The sequence below is a fragment of the Chiloscyllium punctatum genome, chromosome 6 (genome assembly GCF_047496795.1).
Source record: "Chiloscyllium punctatum isolate Juve2018m chromosome 6, sChiPun1.3, whole genome shotgun sequence".
Lineage (NCBI taxonomy): Eukaryota > Metazoa > Chordata > Chondrichthyes > Orectolobiformes > Hemiscylliidae > Chiloscyllium > Chiloscyllium punctatum.
In genome coordinates, this window is record NC_092744.1 from 42,706,288 (window position 1) to 42,728,349 (window position 22,062).

Consider the following 22,062-nt stretch of genomic DNA (forward strand, 5'->3'; position numbering starts at 1 on the left):
TCCTAAATGACCTGCCTGATTTCCTGAGATTGTGTCCCTACTTCGGAGAAATTACCACAGGCTCCAGTTTTGCGAGAGCTCCTTCATGATGTACTTGGTCAACTGCTGACATGATGTCTGAGGCAGTCACCATTATTACCTGTCTTGATTTCAATTCTTTTTTCATGTCTGGTCCAAACATTACTGAGATCAGGAGTTGAGTAAGCCTGGGGGAACCCCCCTGAATTGAGAGTCAGTAACCAGGTTATTGCTGAGTTAAATGCCGCTCGATATCAATGACCCCTTCCTTCACTTCATTAATGATCAAGATCGACTGGAGAGGTAATTGAATGGGTTGGATTGTCCTTCTTTCAGTGCACAAGACATACCTGAGTAATTTTCTATACTCCCAGACCGTTGTCAGTATTGTTACTGTACTGGAATAACTTGGCTGGGACTACAGCTAGTTCTGGAGCGAAAGTCTTCAGCAGTATTGTTAGAAAATTGTCAGAGCCCACAGCTTTGAAGTATCTAATTAATTCACCTGTTCTTTAATAGGAGTAGGCTGAGGATCATCAATTGACACTTGCAGCTGAAGATATTACAAATGCTATCTTTTACTCAATTGTGCTGGGCTCCTCATCATTTAGAATGGGTATATTTGTGAAGCCTCTTCTACTTATAGTTTCTTTAATTGCCCACCACCACTCCTCAATGTGGCAGGACTGTAAAGTTCACAACTGATCCATTGATTATGAAATCACTTCGCTTGGGGTATCACATGCTGCTTGTAATACTTGGATTGTAAAAAATTATATATTGTAGCCACAATAAGCTAATACCTCAATTTTAGAAATGTCTTGTATTGCTCCTAACATGACATCCTCCACTCATCATTGAACCAAGATAGATTGCATGGCTGGGTAGTGGGGGATATGCTCGAACATTGTGGATACAGGTTGTGATTGAATACATTCTGCTGCTACTGCTCATAGCCTGGTAGCTGCTGGCAGCAGCTCATAAATTCCCAGTTCTGAGTTACTAGATTTTTCTGGACTATTTCTTTCAGCGTGGTGGTGCCACACAACATGACAGAGGATATCCTCAATGTTGTTGGAGCCTGGCATTAATTGGCTATGGCTATTGGCTTGTGCAGAGAGGAGAAAAGTCAGTTCACTCAGAAGTCACTTTATTAATATATTGGATAATACACATATAGCTGATACATGTAACCACAAACTCGAGCTTATATGTTTTCCCACTAGCTAGAATCTATTTTGAACACCCACTAGGGTCCTCTAGCACTCCCAGAATAGTCAATGAATATGAAGCTAATACCTGATCAGGATAGCTGCTGATGTTGGTGAGGGTTGATGCTGGCCAGCTGCTCCGTTCTCGCTCTGTCTCTCCCGATGTCACCACAACGTCCTTCCATGATGGTTGGTCTTGAGACTTTTTACAGGCTGTGCACCCAAGAGTCTCCTTCTTGTTCTTTTCCTTATCTCTTTTGAGTCAAGCTGTCTCTTTCCTGTTGGCTCAGGTCTGTTCAGTTATTGCAGACCTTTACCTTATTGTCCCTGGCCTAGGTACTTAGATTGCATTACCTCATTGCTCCTTGTCCAAATAAGGCTTTTGCATTACCTCAGCTACCTTACTTTTCGCAGAACTTAGTTGTTACAAACTGGTTCTGATCGGCTCAGACCAGTACCTGGTTTCAGGTCATTTTTGTTCACAAGCTGCTATTCCTGAAGAAGAGTTACACACAAAATGTAGACTTCTCCGCCTCCATATGCGGCCTGGCTTGCTGTGCTCCTCAGTCTCCTGCTTGTCGACTTTGAATTCCAGCATTTACGGGTTTTTGTCTCTTTTCCTGTGTGTCAGCAGTTTTGCACTTAGTATTCCCTGCAGCACTTCAGCAGCTTGTATCCCTCTCTCTGTTTCTCTGCAGTTCCTCGCTAACAATGTGTAGATGAGATGTGGTCCACATTGTGCAGTGGTCTTTCCAAAGGATGCTATTATGAATATCTGCATATTAGTAGATTATTGTGGATAAATATATTTATCTCTCTTGTCAGTTCTCTTGCCATCAGATTCAGTCTAGCAGTTAGCTCGATTAGTAGCAATGCTACTGAGTCACTTTTGATGATTAACATTGCGGCCCTCCACCCAGATTCGGTATCCATTTTATCCACACCATCCATAGTTTTGCTCATTTGTGTTCAGCACGGAAGAAAACTGTTTAATCAGTTGAGGAAGATCTCATAAGTTACAATCAGCGGGCAGTTTCCTTGCCAATGTTTGAGCTGATGTGACTTCATTGAGCCCAGAATCAATATTGAGTATTCCCAGGGCAACTTTCTCCTGACTGTCTATCACAAAGCCACCACCTGCATTAATGGGACAGGATATACCCAGTGGTGATCTTGGTGGTATCTGGGGTATTGAAAGGTATTTTTTTGTGAGCATGATTAGTTCAGACTTCTGTTTGACTAGTCTGAGAGACAGCAATCCCAATTTTGGCTCAAATACCCAAGTGTTAGTAAGGAGGTCTTTTCAATATCAGCAGATTTCCTGTGCTATGGATAAAACTAAGTGTTTTGTTAGGAGAGTTAAAAATGCATTTAAAAATCAACCATATAGGCCATACAAGGTGACACTAGTAGGTTTTTCTTCCTGAACAGGAATTAGAAAACTAGAGGGTTTTTAGAACAATCAACAATGGTTAATGGTCGCCAGTGGATTAAATTTTTAATTCCAGATTTATTAATTGCATTTAAATTTCATATTCCACAATAGATACCCACATCCTGAGATTATTACTCTGAGCCTCTGGTTTGCAGGTCAACGTGTCACCATCTTCCCTTCAAGGAGAGATTGATGAAACTGTACATTTATTATCTAGATCTTAGAAGAATGAGAGATGTTCTCCCTGAATCATACAAAATTCATGGAGTTGTTGACAGAAGAATGATTTCCCTGGCTGGGGGATGTAGAAGCCCGGTACACAGTCTTAGCATGAGGTCAGCCATTTAGGATTGAGATGGGAATGAATACCTCCTCTTCCATAGTGAATCAGTGAAATTCTTTGGAGAGCTTTAGAGACTAAGTTATTGAGTGTATTCTGAAAATAGATCGATAGATTTCTTGCTAATAAATATATCAAGGCATATAGGACAGTGCAAGGTAATGGCATGCAGATTGCTAGAATATCAGTCATGACATAGTTGAATCACACAGCAGGCTCAATGGGCCAAAGGCTAACTCCAGCTCCTGTATTTCTCTGTTCCTGAACATCTAACAATTTGTACTCTCACTCTCATGTATAGAAATCAAAATGCAGGGAGAACTAGCCATTTGGATACAGAACTGGCTCAAAGATAGAAGACAGAGGATGGTAGTGGAGGGTTGCTTTTCAGACTGGAGACCTGTGACCAGTGGAGTGCCACAAGGATTGGTGCTGGGTCCACTATTTTTCATCATTCATATCAATGATTTGGATGTGAATATAGGAGGTATAGTTAATAAGTTTGCAGATGACACCAAAATTGGAGGTGTAGTGGACAGTTATGAAACTTACCTCTGAGTATAACAGGATCTTGATCAGCTGGGCCAATGGGCTGAGGATTGCAGATGGAGTTTAATTTAGATAAATGTGAGGTGCTGCATTTTGGAAAAGCAAACCTTCGTAGGTGGTGTTGCTGAACAAAGAGTGCAGGTTCGTAGTTCCCTGAAAGTGGAGTCTTGGATAGAGAGGATAGTGTAGAAGGTAGGAGAACGTGAGGACTGCAGATGCTGGAGATCAGAGTCGAGAGTGTGGTGCTGGAAAAGCACAGCAGGTCAGGCAGCATCCGAAGAGCAGGAGAATTGATGTTTCGGGTGTTAGTCCTTCACCAGGAGTGAAGCTTGTGGGCTGGGGTGGGCTGAGAGATAAATGGTAGGGGGTGGGGTTTGGGAGAAGGTAGCTGACAAAGTGATAGGTGGATGAAGGTGAGGGAGAAAGTGATAGGTCAGAAGGGGGGCATGATGGACAGGTCCAGAGTGTGGTGCCAAGTTGGAGGTTTGGGACTGGGATAATGTGGGGGAGGGGAAATGAGGAAGCTGTTTAAATCCACATTTATCCCGTGTGGTCGCAGGGTCCCAAAGCAGAATATGAGGTGTTCCTCCTCCAGGCGTCGTGTGGTAACTGTTTGGCAGTAAAGGGCACCCAAGACCCGCATGTCCTTGATGAGAGGGAGGGGGATTTGAAGTGTTCAGCCACAGATCAGTGGGGTTAGTGGGTGTGCGTGTCCCAGAGATATTCTCTGAAACGATCTTGTCTTCATCGGGGAGACAAGACGCCTTCTTGCAGATCGTTTCAGAGAATATCTCTGGGATACCCGCATCCACCAAGCCCACCACCCCATAGCTGAACACTTCAATTCTCCCTCCCACTCTGTTAAGGCCATGCAGGTCCTGGGCCTCTCCACTGCCCAACTGTTACCACCTGGCGCCTGGAGGAGGAATGCCACATATTCCACCTTGGGACCCTGCAACCACACGGGATAAATGTGGATTTCAACAGCTTCCTCATTTCCCCTCCCCCCACATTATCCCAGTCCCAAGCCTCCAACTCGGCACCGCTCTCTGGATCTGTCCATCACTCCCCTCTTCTGACCTATCACCTTCTCCCTCACCTTCATCCACCTATCACTTTCTCAGCTACCTAACCCAAAACCCCACCCCGTCCCATTTATCTCTCAGTCTCGACCCACAAACCTCATTCCTGATGAAGGGCTTATGCCCGAAACATCAATTCTCCTACTCCTCAGATGCTGCCTGACCTGTTGTGCATTTCCAACACTACAGTCTCGACTTGTGAAGAAGGTGATTGGTATGCTTTCCTTTATTGATCAGAGCATTGAGTATAGGTGTTGAGAGGTCATATCGCGGCTATACAGGACATTGATTAGGCCACTTTTGGGATATTGCGTGCAATCCTGGTCTCCTTCCTATCGGAAGGATGTTGTGAAACTTGAAAGGGTTCAGACAAGATTTACAAGGATGTTGCCAGGGTTGGTGGATTTAAGCTAAAGGGAGAGGCTGAATAGGCTGGGGCTATTTTCCCTGGAGTGTCAAAGACTGATGGGTGACCTTATAGAGGTTTATAAAATCATGAGGGGCATGGATAGTATAAGTAAACAAGGTCTTTTCCTGGGGTGGGGGAGTGAGAGGGGAAATATATGAAAGGGACCTAAGGGGCAACATTTTCATGCAGAAGGTAGTACATGTATGGAATGAGCTGCCAGAGGAAGTGGTGGAGTCTGGTACAATTACAGCAATTAAAAGGCATTTGGATAGGTATATGAATAGGAAGGGTTTTGAGGGATATGGGCGAAATGCTGGCAAATGGGACTAGATTAGGTTAGGATATCTGGTCAACATGGACAAGCTGGTGTGAAGGGTCTGTCTTCGTTCTGTACATCTCTGACTCTGTGACTCCATTTAGTCTCTGCATTATTTACAGAAACAAAGCCTAACAGCTTTTGAGGAACAATCAAACTGAAATACAATTACAGTTTAATGGGAAAATTGCATATTTCACCTTATATGTTGCAAGGCCATAAGATTATAAGATGTAGGAACAGAAGTAGGCCATTCAGCCCATGAGTCTATTCCACTCAATGAGATCATGGCTCATCTGGTAATCCTCACCTCCACGTTCCTGCATTCCCCATAACCCCTGATTTCCTTACTGAGTAAAAAGCTGTCTATCATAGCCTTGAATATTCTTAACAGCTCAAACTTTACAGGTCTTCATGGAGATGTCCTTATTCTTGTCACCAGGCAAGCAATATAGTCTTCAGAGCTCACACACAAAATTGCAAGGATCAACGTATATCTCCTCATTATTACTGACCCCTACCATGACTATGTTCCTATTTCCTCCCTGTTGGTCAGTTTGCTTATCTTCACTGCTGTCCTCACTCTTGTCTGCACCACTTGCAAGAATCTCAAAAGAGTTAGACACTTACAGGAACCAAAGTTCCTCAAATACTACAACTTGTGTTCTTGTATCTGCCTCATCTGTAGTCACATGCTCCCATTCCTGCTCACAGAAATTTCAAAAGCTTAACCTGAGGACTGTGACTGCTTCCTAGGATAAAACATCAGGTTGGCTTCTTCGTCCTTGCTGTGTTACATTGTCTGCAGTTCAGACTCCATTTCCACAACTCAGATCTGCAGTTCCTTGAGCTGCCAGCACTTAATACAGATTAAAAACATTAAACAAACATTTACTTCACTTTGGATTGCATTTGTATCCAGTAACTCTCACATGTGCAACATATCATCTGTCCTGCCATCACTATCATATTTAATTTAATTTATTAATTATTTACTTGATTATCACTGTTCTCTGCACTTGAAGAATCCCCTGGTCTTTACACTTTATTGCAATAAGCATTTACATCAGGATCATTTATATCTAATAAGCCATTTACACCAAAAAGGAAAAAAAAACTAGCAACTTGAACACAAACTAAAATTAGAAATATCATGCTTTATTTCAGCAAAAACAATCAAACTCCTTTCCTTCCTCCTGTTAAATCCTTGAGGTGCTCAACTCTTGCACTCTATTGTAAATGTTGAAATGCTAATTCACACAAAATTTAAACTTATATATGCTCCCAACCGAATGATCTATCTGAATCACTGAATAAGAATCAAGTTTCAGCAGGTTCTTAAAGCTACCTTTCATTGGAACCCGAGGGAAACACCTGCTTAAGGTTTCCAATTACAGAATTTAAATGTCGATTTCAGTTTAGTACCGCTACAAAGCACAAACTAAATGAGGCAAAATTAGCTTCATACAAATAAAGAGTTAGTCTTTCTTACCCAACAATTGAATCTACTCAGTCTTCAGTTGTAATGTTTCACCATGATAAACTAGCAAGATATCCAATTTACCATGTGCATTACCATAGCAGACTAATTTGTATGCACTGAAGTTTTATACTCTATTATTATGCTGTACAGTTTCTTCATTAATAAGAATTATTGATGGAATGTTACACTTTCTGTTTTGTAAAGGACATATTTGGTTATAAGTCCAGTCGATGCCGCAGTGTACTGTTTGTCATAGGATCCATCCTAACCTGTGGATTTCTGCTGCTTCTGTTTTACTGGAGGCCTGAGTGGGATGTCTGGTCCAAGTGTATTCAGTGCACCTTGCAGGAAGCTGATATTGTTCTGCTTAGAACAACAGTAAGTGTTACCCTATCATAATACAATATTACTTAAATTAAAAACTTGTTTTGGGTGACACAAATTTAGCTCTCGTGAAACAAAAACATACCGGCAGGCTCTTCAATGGAATTATCAGCACAAACCAGTATGGCTATTCAGGGCTATCGCATCTACCACATACCTAACCCATAGACATAATCTGCTGAAGTGCTACATTTCTCTCAACAGCTTTATTCAATAGTTGCTGCTTCTACTGTCTGCATCTCTACTATATAGTCATCTACAAATTACTCAGCATTGGTTCACGCAAGCAATGGTCTCAATAATGGAATGTTGTGATCACAGTAAATTCTGTTCTTCACTGATTAAAATAATTACAGATCAAAAGATTATAGAATTATATGTTCTTTGATAAGATGTCCTGAGAAATTAACATGCTATTTACATTTAACAAGGCCATTCACAAAACCAGATTAAGATTTTCTCAATCTTTAAGTGTTTATTTTCTAACAGGTTCCAAAACTTGTGGGATCAAAAGAGCTAAAGAAACATATATAAATGTGGCTCAATAACATATACATAATAAGTTTGATACCCTGGCTTCAATCCAAAGAGCAAAAGGAATCTAGCACTTTTGCAAGGACCATACATTGTATGTTGATACAATACATGAGGGACATTTATCCAGTTTAGAGCCATTACATTTGACTAAGGAATAATACTAGATATCACCAAATTCATTTGATATAAACTCCATGTTCTTGAAAGTAAATATTTGCAATAAATAATGTAATAATCATTGACAGAATGTTCAGGTACCAGTTATAACCATTTTTGCCATTGTGCTTCAAATGGATCTGCTCAGGGTTCTGTGAAAGAGCAGACCTAACATTCTTGCTCCTGAAGGATTGCTGGACTTTACTGAAGAACAATGATTCAGGATGTTCTAACTCAAGAAAGCTAGACTTACTGACTTATGCTAATTGTTGCACTAGAACCTACAAATGTGGTTAGCTTTTAGAACCCTTCCATCTGCAGAACTAAAGATAATCCATCCATTATATTCTATCCTGGAGCAGGTCCTAAACAAAGTCTCACTGAGATTCTTGAGCAATGGAACCAGTATACTTTTGTCACTTGGCATCAATTTGACACAAGCAGCCCCAATGATCAGAGCTGGTTCAGAGCTGGTTCAGAGCTTCAGCGTTCAGAGCTGGTTTTCAGTATTCTGATCAGTATGACCATAATCCCTCTTACTTAGAGGCAGGAATATTTCCACCAAACCATTGGTCAACCTGCTAAAAAAGGAAATTTCCATGCTACTGATTGCGTTCAGGCCTTCACTGGAGATGCATGAACTATCAGTTGGTTAAATATAAACTGCAACATAACGACTTGACTAAGCTTTGTGTAAAACGTCAGCTGTGACCACAGCAGGGACAGAAACAACCACTACTTTGTTGAGCTGTGAAGTGACATAAAGTGCAGAGTAGACTGTGCACAAAAACAACAAATGCACAATAAATTTTGTAGGAAACACAAGGCATTTAATTTGCAGAAGTACAATAAAGGTAGATGACAGTAACTCATATTAACTCTTTCTTTTTATTTAACATTGCTCATGATTTGTTTTTATTGTTAATTTTCAGACCTTTGGGGACAATTTTTGAGTGGAACACAAATCTCATAGGTGGTGAACATCTGCTGTAGAAGCTGCTGTAGTGCATTTTCAATTCACTTCAAAATATTTTCTAATCAACCTGTTTAGGAAAGTTACTCCAAACCTTTAGAGCTGGAGACACTTGATCACAGGCCTCCTATCTCAGAGGTAGGAACATTAGCATTATTCAGCAAAGGTCCTCAATCCAATACAATTTCCGATGAATTTCAATTAACTTTCAATTAATTCAGCATGGTCAACACTTAGCACACTCGGAGATAGTGAGGACTGCAGATGCTGGGCAGCACACTCGCCATTTGCTGACTAGGAAGGCAGCTTCAACTTAAATTTTCAAAGGAGGATCTTCAGGGACTGTGTGTTCCATTGTACGGCACAGTGATTGTCAGCAGATAATAAAATGAAGTGAATTCCAACAGGGCCCCAAAGATCTCTGACTCAGTGGTGGAGACACAAATTGATCAAGAAATCAGTAAGATAGCGGTTTAATTTCTCATTGATGGTGGGTGCCAAGATAAAGGTATAACCAGACATAGAGAGATATTACAGAAAATTTTAATGCCAACAACATTGTCACCCAGAATCCAGATATAGTGCAGAGAAAAACGTAATAATCTGACAAGTAGTGTCAGGGCCCCGTTCACATCTTTTACACTCTCTGTACAGCCTACTTTAGAATCCTACTTTAAACTCAGTACTACCTAGCTTTTCCTTTTTCCCGCCTTCTATAGATCTTCATAAGGTAACATGGAACACTTTACTGTGCATTATTCCTTGTAAACTGAAATATTCAAAGCTTGTTACTGCACTCAATCTAACTTTTTCTTTTTGGCTGTGTTTGCTGCTTCTTTCCACCATGATGCTGATCTGTTTCATTAAAATACTTGGACAGAAATATAAAAGACCATATATTTTTATTTTTGGGTCTATATACTGAAACAGAGGTTGGACTGCTCTGTAACTGAAATACCAAAACTGTTTGCAACTTGGAAATATCAGGTGCTGCATATTTTAATCTGTACCAGTCAATGTTGTTTTTCTCACTGAGGGAGATAATTTGAGCTGAGCAACATCAAGAATGTTTTTGGTTCAGGAAATTCTGTCTGATGACAGCCAAGTAGTTTGTTGAACTGCAGTTTGTTACAAAGTTGTAGCTGCAAGGGTAGCTGAAACATCCAGAGCCAGTGAACTGAAAGCAACCATTCCTCTCCACATGGGAAAAAGACAGAAACATCAAGAAAGGTTAAAAAAGAGAATTAGATCAAGAAAAGAAATGTTAGTCCACCAGACCAACTATTGAAGTAAAAGTGATCATCTGTTGACAAAAAGAAGCATGTCATCAGTGCTATAAATCACAAACTGTGTAAGATAATTTAATTGACATCTGGATTTCTGACCTTAAAAATTTTGCTGTCCTGGGAATTTATTTCCAATACATAAAATCTGTGTCCAATCATCTCTTTTGTTTGACAGTTTATCTGTCAGCAGAAGATAAAACAAGATTAATTCAACTAGTCTCCAAAGATCTCTGACTCAGTGGTGGAGATAGTCAGGAATTCAGCAATCTAGGGTTCAACTTCTCATCAGTGGTGGGTGCCAAGATAAAGACATAACCAGATATCGAGAAAAGTCGTAGAAAATTTCAGTGCCACAACATTGTCCCTAGAATCCAGATGCAGTGAAGAATTCAGTGATGCTAACACCATTAAATGTGAAGGTGATGGTTAAATTGTCTCTTGTTGAAAATGCTCATTGCCAGACAGTTATGTGGTATGAATGTTATTTGTTACTTATCAGACCAAGCTGAATATTGTTCAGGTCTTCAAACATTTGAAAATGGATGGCTTCAGTATCTGAGGAATTTTGAATGGTGCTGAACATTATACAACTACGAGCAAACAACCCCACTTCTGTCCTTATGATGGAAGAAATCATTGATAAAGCAACTGAAAGTGATTGGGCCTGGGATACTAGGCCTATAACTCACGGAGCTGAGATGACTGACCTCCAACAACCACAACCATATTCCTTTGCGCTAGTTTTGGCTACAACTAGCAAAGAATTTTCACACAGATTCTGATTAACATAATTTTGTCAAGGCTCTTTGATGCCACACTTGAAGCCAAAGGCAGTCATCATCTCTTCCTTACATGCCTGAATCAAGGTTGTAATGAGGCCAGGAGCTGAGTGATCTGAATGAAACTGAAACTGTGCATCACTGAGCAGGTTATTATCACTAAATGCTGCTTTATAGTGCTGTTGATGACACAGTCCATCACTTTACTCATAGTCAAAAGTACACTGAGGGGATTTTCTAGGTTGGATTTGTCCTGTTTTTTGTGTACAGAAAATACCTGGGCTATTTTCCGCATTGTCAGATAGATGCCAGTGTTGTAGCTTCCAAATTTACTGCTATCTATTTCAGTGCTATCTGTCTCTCTCGGTGCCTATGTAACACTGCTATTATTTTCCTAATATTCTCTCCCGGTTTACTGTCCTCTGATGAGTTTGTTGTGGTAGATATATGTATTGACACAGTTATTATGGATGGAGAGAAAAATATGGACAGGATAGGCAAAATTCAAAAGGTCGTAAATCCAGATTTTAAGAGGTGATTAATTTATCTAATGCATATGGTGAATGGTAATCAGCAGATGTTTACCGGTGTTTAACCTGGTGCCATAAGACTTCATGGATCAATTTATGTTGAAGACTCCCAGGGAAACTCCCTCTCAACTATACACCACAGTGTGTTATAACTGCTCGCTTTTATAACCAGATGGGCTTTTATGATAATCAACAACGATTTCATGGTCATCTTTAGACTTTTAATTCTAGATTTTATTGAATTCAAACTCCACCATCAAATGGTTTTCAAACCTGGGTCCCCAGAACATAACCAGCAATGTCATCACTGAGCAATCAGCCACAATTACCCACCACCATCAGGCAAACATCTCTCGCCACCACCACCTTCTCCTAAATCATAGAATCATCAAATCCCTACAGTGTGGAAACAAGCCATTTGGCCCAACAAGTCCACACTGACCTTCCGAAGAGTAACCCACCCAGACCTATTCCCCTACTACACTACATTTATCTCTTACTAGTGCACCTAATCTACACCTCCGTGAACACAATGGGCAATTTAGCACAGCCAGTTACTCTGACCTGCGCATCGTTGGATTGTGGGAGGAAACTGGTGTACCCGGAAGAAACCCATGCAGACACGGGGAGAATGTGCAAACTCCACACAGACAGTTGACCAAGGCTGGAACCGAACCCGAGTCCCTGGCACGGTGAGGCAGCAATGCTAACTACTGTGTCATTGTGCCAACTAGACCCCACACTATTTCTACAGATCCCCCCAACAGCAATAGAGACACAGAGAAGCAGATTGGGAGGAAAGGTTCAGAAGTAAATGTGTTGATCCACTTAATGTCAGTGTCAGAAATTAAAAGAATATCCGGTTCATTCAATTGTTACACACATTTGTGATAATTTGCAATTCTATGTGATGGCCTGGGAGGAATGCAAAGCAAAAAGGCTAAAAATCTACATTAATTTGGTTAAAAGAACTAGGAGATTACATTCCCTTTCCCAAGGTAATAAGCAAACACTTTGGCTCTGATAATACAGTAAGCATCTTTTGTACAAGTAATCTCCGCAACAGCCAAATATTGGCCCAACTCCTCAATCTGGTTCCAATCATATGTTTTTCTGCCAATGACAGTTCATGCACGGTGGTAAAACGGACATACACCAAAACCAAAGATACAAGGGCAGCAGCAAGGGGAGACTCCCCTGCAATCTTCCAACCGCTGCCCATGAAATATGGTACAAATGACATCCTGGGACACCAACAAATAGGATGGGAAAATAGGTGAAATTATAGAATGTTCCCATAAAATGCTGTATGGTTGGATACCCCGGATCAGTTGCTTGAAAATTGCAGTAAGACTGGCCTTATTTCAAATTCATAGAACATAGAACAGTACAGGACAGGGATAGGTCCTACAGTCCATAATGTTGTGTCGAACATGACGCCAAACGAAACTAATCCCTTCTGCCTGTACTTCGTCTATATCCCTCCATTCCTTGCTTATTATGTTCTTACCTAAAAGTTCCTGAAATGCCCCTATTGTATCTGCCTCCACCACTCCCATTGCAATGTGTTCCAGGCACGTACCACTCTCTATGTAAAAGATTTGCCCCTCTAAGCTCCTTTAAACTCTTCCCCTCTCACCTTAAATGCATGCACCCTAGTATTAGACATTTAAACTCTGGGAAAAAAATTCTGACTGTCAACCCTATCTATTCATCTCATAATGTTACAGACTTCTATCAGGTCTCCCCTCAGCTTCTGCTACTCCAGAGAAAACAAACCGAGTTTCCCAACTTCTCCTCAAGTCATAGAGTCATATAGTTATACAACATGGAATCAGACCCTTCAGTTCAACTCGTCTATACTGACCAGATATCCTAAATTAATCTAGTCCCATTTGGCAGCATTTGGCACAAATGCATTTATCTAAATTAAGCTCCATCTGCCACTTCCTAGCCCATTGGACCATCTGGTCAAGATCCTGTAATCTGAGGTAACCCTCTTCGCTGTCCAATTTTGGTGTCATCTGCAAACTTACAAACTGTACCTCTCTTGCTGGCATTCCAAATCATTTATGTAAATGACAAAAAGTAGAGGACCCAGCACTGATCCTTGTGGCACTCCACTAGTCACAAGCCTCCAGTCTGAAAAACAACCCTCCACCACCACCCTCTGTCTTCTACCTTTGAGCCAGTTCAGTATCCAAGTGGCTAGTTCTCCCTGTATTCCGTGAGGTCTAACCCTGCTAACCAGTCTCCAATGGGGAACCTTGTCGAACGCCTTATTGAAGTCCATGTAGATCACATCTACAGCTCTGCCCTCATCAATCCACTTTGTTACCTCTTCAAAAAACTCAATCAAGTTTGAGAGACATGATTTCCCACACACAAAACCATGTGGACTATCCCCTTATCAGTCCTTGCCATTCCAAATACATGTAAATCCTATTCCTCAGGATTCCCTCCAACAACGTGCCCATCACCGATGTCAGGCTCACCGGTCTATAGTTCTTGGCTTTTCCTTACCACCTATATTAAACAGTGACACCACAATAGCCACCCTCGTCTTCCAGAACCTCACCTGTGGCTATCAATGGTACAATTATCTCAGCAAGGGGCCCAGCAATCACTTCCCTAGCTTCCTACACAGTCCTTGGGTACAAAAGGCATTTGGATGGGTATATGAATAGGAAGGATTTGGAGGGATATGGCTTGGGTGCTGGCAGGTGGGACTAGATGGGGTTGTGATATCTGGTCGGCATGGACGGGTTGGACCGAAGGGTCTGTTTCCATGCTGTACATCTCAATGACTCTATGACTTGATCAGGTCCTGGGGATTTATCCACCTTTATGTGTTTTAAGATGTGTAACACCTCCTCCTGTATAATATGGGCATTTTTCAAGAGGTTGCTATTTATATCCCCAAGTTCTCTATCTTCCATATTCTTCTCTACAGTAAATACTGATACAAAATACTTGTTTAGTATCTCCCCATCCCCTGTGGTTCCACACATATGGGTAGCCTTGCTGATCTTTAAGGGGCTCCATTCTCTCCCTAGTTACCCTTTAGTCCTTAACGTATTTGTAGAATCCCTTTAGATTCTCCTCAATCCTACTTGCCAAAGCTATCTCATTTCTCCTTTTTGCTCTCCTGATTTCGCTCTTATACTCTACTGATTTTATACTCTTCTCGGGAATCACTCTATTTCTTCTGTCTGTACATGACATATGCTTCCTTCTTATACTTGACCAAAACCTCAATTTCTCCAGTCATCCAGTATTCCTAACGCCTACCAGCTTTGCCCTTCACACTAACAGGAAAGTACTGTTTCTGGACTCCCATGATCTCACTTTTGAAGGCTTTCTAGCTCATACCGTCTCATCCAGTCAGCATCTGGTAAGCCTCTTCAGCACTCTCTCCAAAGCCTCCACATCCTTCCTGTAATGTGGCAAACAGAATTGAATGTAATACTCTAAGTGTAGCCTAACCAAAATTTTATAAATTTGTAATGTCAACATTCACCGCAGATTGCAGCGACAATGTTGACAGGTTGAATGAGTGTAGTGCTAATTTGACAGATAGTATCAGGAAAAGTGGTGGCTGATATTGACCATGAAAATTGGAAATGAAGAGAGCACTGCTGTCTCATTACTGACTTCACAGCAAGATCATCTAAATTTCAGAAAAAGCCTTTCATTGACAGCTGCAAAGGGTGCTGGGCATCTCAGTTGGAGAAGACTCCGCGACACCCACACCAACCAACCCCACTGCCCCGTGGCTGAACACTTCAACTCCCCCTCCTACTCTGCTAGGGACATGCAGATCCTGGGCTTCCTCCATCACTAAACCCTAACCACCTGACGCCTGGAGGAAGAACACCTCATCTTCTGCCTTGGGATCTTCCAACCACATGGGATCAATGTGGATTTCACCAGTTTCCTCATTTACCCTCCCCCTACCTTATCCCAGATCCAACCTTCTAACTTGGCACTGCCCTCATGACCTGTCCTATCTGTCCACCTTCCTTTCCACCTATCCACTCCACACTCCTCTCCAACCTATCACCAATACCCCCACCTCCATCCAGCTATCACATTCACAGCTACATTTCCCCCAGCCCCACCACCCCTCCCATTTATCTCTTCACCTCCTTGGCTCACAAACCTCATTCCTGATGAAAGTCTTTTGCTCAGAATGTCGATTCTCCTCCTCCTCAGATGCTGCCTGACTGGCTGTGCTTTTCCAGCACCACACTCTCAACTCTGATCTCCAGCATATACATTCCTCACTTTCTCCATTCTTGTCCTGTCTATCACCAAATAAGTTTAGGATAGGCCCTTAGCTTTACATGTTCATAAAGGTTTATTCAATGGGCATGACCAAGTTAATGGGCTTGATTAATGAAGCAGTGACCCAAATGTGAACACAGGTTAAATGAGTGTACTGCCGTATTGAGCTAATTTGATTCCTCTCAACCTTCTTCACATCATCCCAAAGTGATCTTACATAATTAAATTTGATGCAAATTTCATTCTCTTTTTGTCAGAGGGAAGTTAACTCACCATAGTTTTTCCTTGCCAGTTACCACTCCTACTTTAAACTCAGCCTCTTGTTTCATTGTGTCTGTGTGAAGTAGGTTTCCAAATATGAATGAAGTTCTTTGGGATGGATTCCAAAGAGCACTCTAGACACCTGCCCTCTACCCTTACATCCTGAGCTAAACAGTCCCAACAGTTGTGCCACAGCAGATTATTGCTGAGAGCAGGATTAGTGACTTTGAGATGAGGAGAGAGGCTAGGGCCAAATTCCAGTTTAGAGAGATGCTGGTCACTCCAATTTGTTGATGACTCTGACATCCTAGTAGTACCAGCAGTGGCCACAATTGAGCCTAAAAACTCTCCCAGTTGCTGAAAAGACGTGGAATCCAGGCTCAGGTGCAATGTTGACAGTGCTGATTGGAACTGTGTGGGGAACTGGAGCTGAGTTCAAAATGTTAGAGCAAGTTTTAAAACTAAGGGATAACCTTTTTTGTGTCGGGGGAAGTGGGATGCTTTGATGAGCATTGGGGTCACCAAACGTGGTTCCTTTCCCTTCACTCGACATGTGGAGCCCTCAGATTTTCAGGTGTAGGCCATGCCTGCTGTGGGAAAAATAACAGGAGTGACAACATGACGCTTTTAAAGTGCCCGTTAATTGGTCACCTCAATAGGCCTTAGGTAGGCAGGCCACCCAACACCTTTCTTGCTGCCTTAAAAGTTTAGACAGGCCTGGAGTGGGGAGGCAGGTAGTGGGATAGTCACATGCTGGATATTACATGCTCCCATGTTTTGAGTGAGTTGGAACAACCGGTGAGTTGGAGCCAGCCCTGAAACAATTTGTTCACAGTTCTATTATTAGAATTTGGTTTTGCTATTACATACAAATAAATTGAATGCACAAAATCTTTAATAATTATACTTTCATTTCTTTTTGGTTCAGGATGAATTTAAAATCTGGACTAAGAAGAAAGTAATGTGGGTTCAGCTGTCTTTTCCTAGTAGCACAGCAAGGGCTGATCAACAGCATTCACTTTTCTCTGATGAGACATCATTGCTGCACAGGATTGTCATTAAACCTGATTTAAAAGTAAGAATCCTCCTTTTGCTTCAGCAAGTTACTTTATATAGTTAAAAGTATATCTGCAGCACCATATCTGAAGCTCGTAATTTAGTTACAACTGTCGAGAATACTTTTATTTAATACTGTCTATTTAAATATTAAATTCCTGCCTTTAAAACATATATATCCTCTTAACTGATCTTTATAGGTGCGTTTTATTGAAATTCAAAAGATCAGATACATCTGGGACCTTTATGAAAAGCAATTTATTAGAGCTGAGTAAGTTTTTGCAAATCCAACTGAATTTCTGGGATGATGGCAATATTAAGACTTTTTGAAATATTTTCTTTAACTTATTATTCTTTTCAGAGTACTGGAAGACAGATATTCCTGTGCTGATACTCGTTATAAATTTGGATCTGGATTGACAACCACAGAAGAAGCTACCAGGTAGTTAGTAAAAATAATTATTTTGTCCGAGAGTGCATTCTGTTATGAGACAGAGAAAGATAGAATACTCTTTAATTTGGTTCAATGGCCTATTAATTCTGCCTGGTTGTATGCCCATTTTTTGAGCTATTTTTAAAGAGTTGTTTAAAAGGTCAACTTTTGAGATGAAAATGAACAGTAATTTTCCCTTTTTCTTCAAAGAGATTCTTCTGCGTGCTCAAAACTCAAGTAATTTGAATGTCTACTAAAATATTCTGCTTGAATTTAAAAAATAAATGTATATTTGAAGAACACGTGAGTTAGCAACCATGAGATATTCTTAATTTATAACGCTTTCAAAACAAATTGCAGAGATCCAAACATCTTAGGGTTGCATTCTCATCCCAATATGAAGAGAATTTTAATGGATGGAATTGGGAATGAGGATTGGTCCTGGTTTCACTAGATCCCTACCACTTTTCCACTCATCAAATTTCTTTGGATGATTTAGGATGAGTGCATTTCATTGCAAAATGGAAAAATATCATGCAATCTAATTACACCATATGATGACATTCTTGAAATTTGCATGAAAGCAAAGAAATTTAGGTGCATCTTTTGTGTTCAGTATGGGATATTAACAATTTGCTAGCAAAGAGGCATGTCAACTGACTGCAGAAATGTTTGTGCTTAAAAATGTGTTGCTGGAAAAGCGCAGCAGGTCAGGCAGCATTAAAGGAGCAGGACAATCGACGTTTCAGGCAAAAGCCCTTCTTCAGGAATGAGGAGGGTGTTCCCAGCAGGCTAAGATAAATGGTAGGGAGGAGGGACTTGGGGGAGGGACGTTGGGAATACGATAGGTGGAAGGAGGTTAAGGTGAGGGTGATAGGCCGGAGAGGGGGTGGGGGTGGGGGCGGAGAGGTCGGGAAGAAGATTGCAGGTCAAGAAGGCAATGCTGAGTCTGAGGGTTGGGACTGAGAAAAGGTGGGGGGAGAGGAAATGAGAAAGCTGGAGAAATCTGCATTCATCCCATGTGGTTGAAGGGTTCCTAGGCGGAAGATGAGTCGCTCTTCCTCCAGGCGTCGTGTTGCCATGGTCTGGCGATGGAGGAGGCCAAGGTCTTGCATGTCCTTGGCGGAGTGGGAGAGGGAGTTAAAGTGTTCAGGCACGGGGCAGTTGGGTTGGTTGGTGCGGGTGTCCCAGAGGTGTTCTCTGAAACGTTCCGCAAGTAGGTGGCCTATCTCCCCAAAGTAGAGGAGGCTACATCGGATGCAGCGGATGCAGTAAATGATGTGTGTGGAGGTGCAGGTGAATTTCTGACGGATATGGAAGGATCCCTTGGGGTCTTGGAGGGAAGTGAGGGGGGAGGTGTGTGTACAAGTTTTGCATTTCTTGCGGTTGCAGGGGAAGGTGCCGGGAGTGGAGGTTGGGTTGTTGGGGGGTGTGGATCTGACGAGGGAGTCGCGGAGGGAGTGGTCTTTCTGGAACGCTGATAGGGGTGGGGAGGGAAATATATCCTTGGTTGTGGGGTCTGTTTGGAGGTGGCGGAAATGACGAAGGATGATACAATGTATCTGGAGGTTGGTGGGGTGGTAGATGAGGACCAGTGGCGTTCCGTCCTGGTGGCGATTGGAGGGGCAGGGTTCAAGGATGGAGGAGCGGGAAGTGGAGGAGATGCGGTGGAGAGCATCGTCAACCACGTCTGAGGGGAAATTGCGGTCTTTGAAGAAGGAAACCATCTGGGTTGTTCGGTATTGGAATTGGTCCTCCTGGGAGCAGATGCGGTGAAGGCGAAAGAATTGGGAATATGGGATGGTGTTTTTACAGGGGGCAGGGTGAGAGGAGGTGTAATCTAGGTAGCTGTGGGAGTCAATCGGTTTATAGTAAACGTCCGTGTTGAATCGGTTGTCCGAGATAGAAATGGAGAGGTCTAGGAAAGGGAGGGAGGAGTCTGAGATGGTCCAGGTAAATTTGAGGTCGGGGTGGAAAGTGTTAGTAAAGTGGATGAACTGTTCAACCTCCTCGTGGGAGCATGAGGTAGCGCCCATATAGTCATCGATGTAGCAGAGGAAAAGGTGGGGGGTGGTGCCAGTGTAGCTGCGGAAGATGGACTGTTCCACATATCCAATGAAGAGGCAGGCATAGCTGGGGTCCATGTGGGTGCCCATGGCTACTCCTTTAGTTTCGAGGAAGTGGGAGGATTGGAAAGAGAAGTTGTTCAGAGTGAGGACCAGTTCAGTCAGTCGAAGGAGAGTATCAGTGGAAGGGTACTAGTTGGTTCGGTGGGAAAGGAAATAGCAGAGGGCTTTGAGGCCTTCGTGATGGGGGATGGAGGTGTATAGGGACTGGATGTCCATGGTGAAGATAAGGCCTTGGGGGCCGGGGAAGCGAAAATCATGGAGGAGGTGGAGGGCGTGGGTGGTATCTCGAACGTAGGTGGGGTGTTCTTGGATTAACGGGGACAGGACCGTGTCGAGGTTTGCAGAGATGAGTTCGGTGGGGCAGGAGCAGGCTGAGACAATTTTATATCTGTTCAATTATTGGTTGTACTTTTGTTTGTCTCAATTTTGAATATTTATTTTTTCAAATAGTGAGCTTCTATCTCTAACATGCTGAGATTTAAATTTTTCATTTCACAGACAGAACATTTATAGTAATGTAGTTATTTATGAAAATTCATAAAATCTTTATTACATAGTTTTAAATGACAATGAAATGTAGCTTTGTTTTGCATCTAATAACCCTGTAATGTTTAAATGTAGGAGATTAATATTTGGACCCAATGTCATTGACATCCGAATTTCTCCCATTTGGAAGCTACTTTGTAAAGAGGTAAGTTTTATTTCATGTGACTTTTTAATCACATTTCTCACTTTAAATGTAAATCTAACATTATAATTTTGGTTTTCTTTTCTTCACAGGTTTTAAATCCATTTTATACATTTCAAATATTCAGTGTGTGTTTGTGGCTTTCTGAGGATTATACTGAATATTCAGTTGCACTCATAATTATGTCATTCATTTCCATTGCCTTTTCTGTCTATGATGTGCGTCAGGTGAGTGCTAAAACAGAGGTTACATTTCAAGGTTTGTTTAGTCTTACCTTCATCAATATTTACAGTGCAGTAAACAATTAAATTGCCTACTTTCTGATTCCAACCATGTCTAAACTTCTAAATTTTCAATTTTAAATTTGTTAAGAAGACATATGTTTCATTTGTACTTAAATTTACATTTCACCTCCTGAGATTTGACAAATGAAATGCAAGGATTTAATTTTATTGGGAAAGATAATAAAATAAGCAGAGTAAATTCTTATGTTTCTTTACCATTTGCAGCAATCGATAAAGTTGTACAGACTTGTAGAAACTCACAATAACATGATGGTCACCATCTGCAGAAAAGGTGGAGGTGAGTGAAAGCTATAATTTTGTAATTATATTCTACATGGTAGCTGGAGGTGTATTAGAAAAGCCGTCACATCATGTGTAATCGCATTGTCTGGTTTGCTTTTGCTTCACAATTCATCACTCATTCCTTTAAATTCTTCATTACTTGTTTCTTTTCATTGAAACATTTTGTCAGCAATATATCCAATAAAAGCTTCCAAACATTATCCTGATCTGCACTATTCTGATTTTTGCAGGATCATTTGCAACTTAATGTGCAGAAATTTCAAGCAAACTAATCCCAAGTAACTGGATGAAACTAATAAATTTATGTCATTTTGCATTTTTACAGCCATATAGCAGAAGGGGCTTGAAACTTCCACCAGGAGAGAAAGGGCAGTGTGGTATTTCAGGTTACTGTGTACTCTGTGTCTCAGGAATTCTTTCATTTTCCTACAGTAGTATAGAAAGGAAAGGAATTATATTTCTGTAATCAGGTATAGAAATTTGTTGCATGTTTTCTCCACTATCTTTTATGCATTTCTGACACATTTAGACAAATATTTCAATAACTTGGTATTGAATTATGTAATAATTATGGATAATAATATTTAAACATTCCCAGGTAAGCTCATTTGTATTTTCCTAATGAACAACTGAAGAACATTTCAACCTCTCGTCAGTTGAGAAATAAGAAGCTAAGTCATGAATTCATAATCCTATTTTTAGTAAAGTTCAACACAATTCATTCTGATTGTCATAATGCATAAAATATTAATATATGCCGCTTTGGAACCCTATTGACAATTAAAAATCACCTGACAGGTTGGGCAAAACGTTCCCAGCTGCAAAGTAGTAGGCTTCAGGGTGATGGAGAGGCCACACACCAACCCTTTGCAGAAGCTGCTCACTCAATCAAAATTACATACCTGTGGCAGGGTGAGGAAACATTGGAGCCTGAGGTGCAGAACCCATCCTTCCCCAGTTTTATTCTGGTATCTGAATATTGAACAGTACCACTTTCCAATCCTTTTGCGTGCTTACACACACACACACAAACACACACACAAACACACACACATCCAAGTAAAAGGAATGGACTAAAACCTACAGGGAACATACTTTTTCCATGCAATTTCCTAATCTGTATCCCCACATCT

The 22,062-nt window shown here is 41.3% G+C and overlaps 1 protein-coding gene across 1 annotated transcript in view; it reads left to right on the forward strand.

Annotated features, from left to right (window-relative positions):
* Positions 1-22,062, forward strand: part of LOC140478920 (probable cation-transporting ATPase 13A4) — a 110,759-nt gene that overhangs the window by 33,605 nt on the left and 55,092 nt on the right. The window contains exons 4-10 of the mRNA XM_072572549.1: positions 7,048-7,221; positions 16,965-17,111; positions 17,293-17,363; positions 17,454-17,534; positions 20,276-20,345; positions 20,435-20,569; positions 20,852-20,924. Coding sequence (XP_072428650.1) covers positions 7,048-7,221; positions 16,965-17,111; positions 17,293-17,363; positions 17,454-17,534; positions 20,276-20,345; positions 20,435-20,569; positions 20,852-20,924 — 751 coding nt within the window. The remainder of the gene's footprint in view (positions 1-7,047; positions 7,222-16,964; positions 17,112-17,292; positions 17,364-17,453; positions 17,535-20,275; positions 20,346-20,434; positions 20,570-20,851; positions 20,925-22,062) is intronic.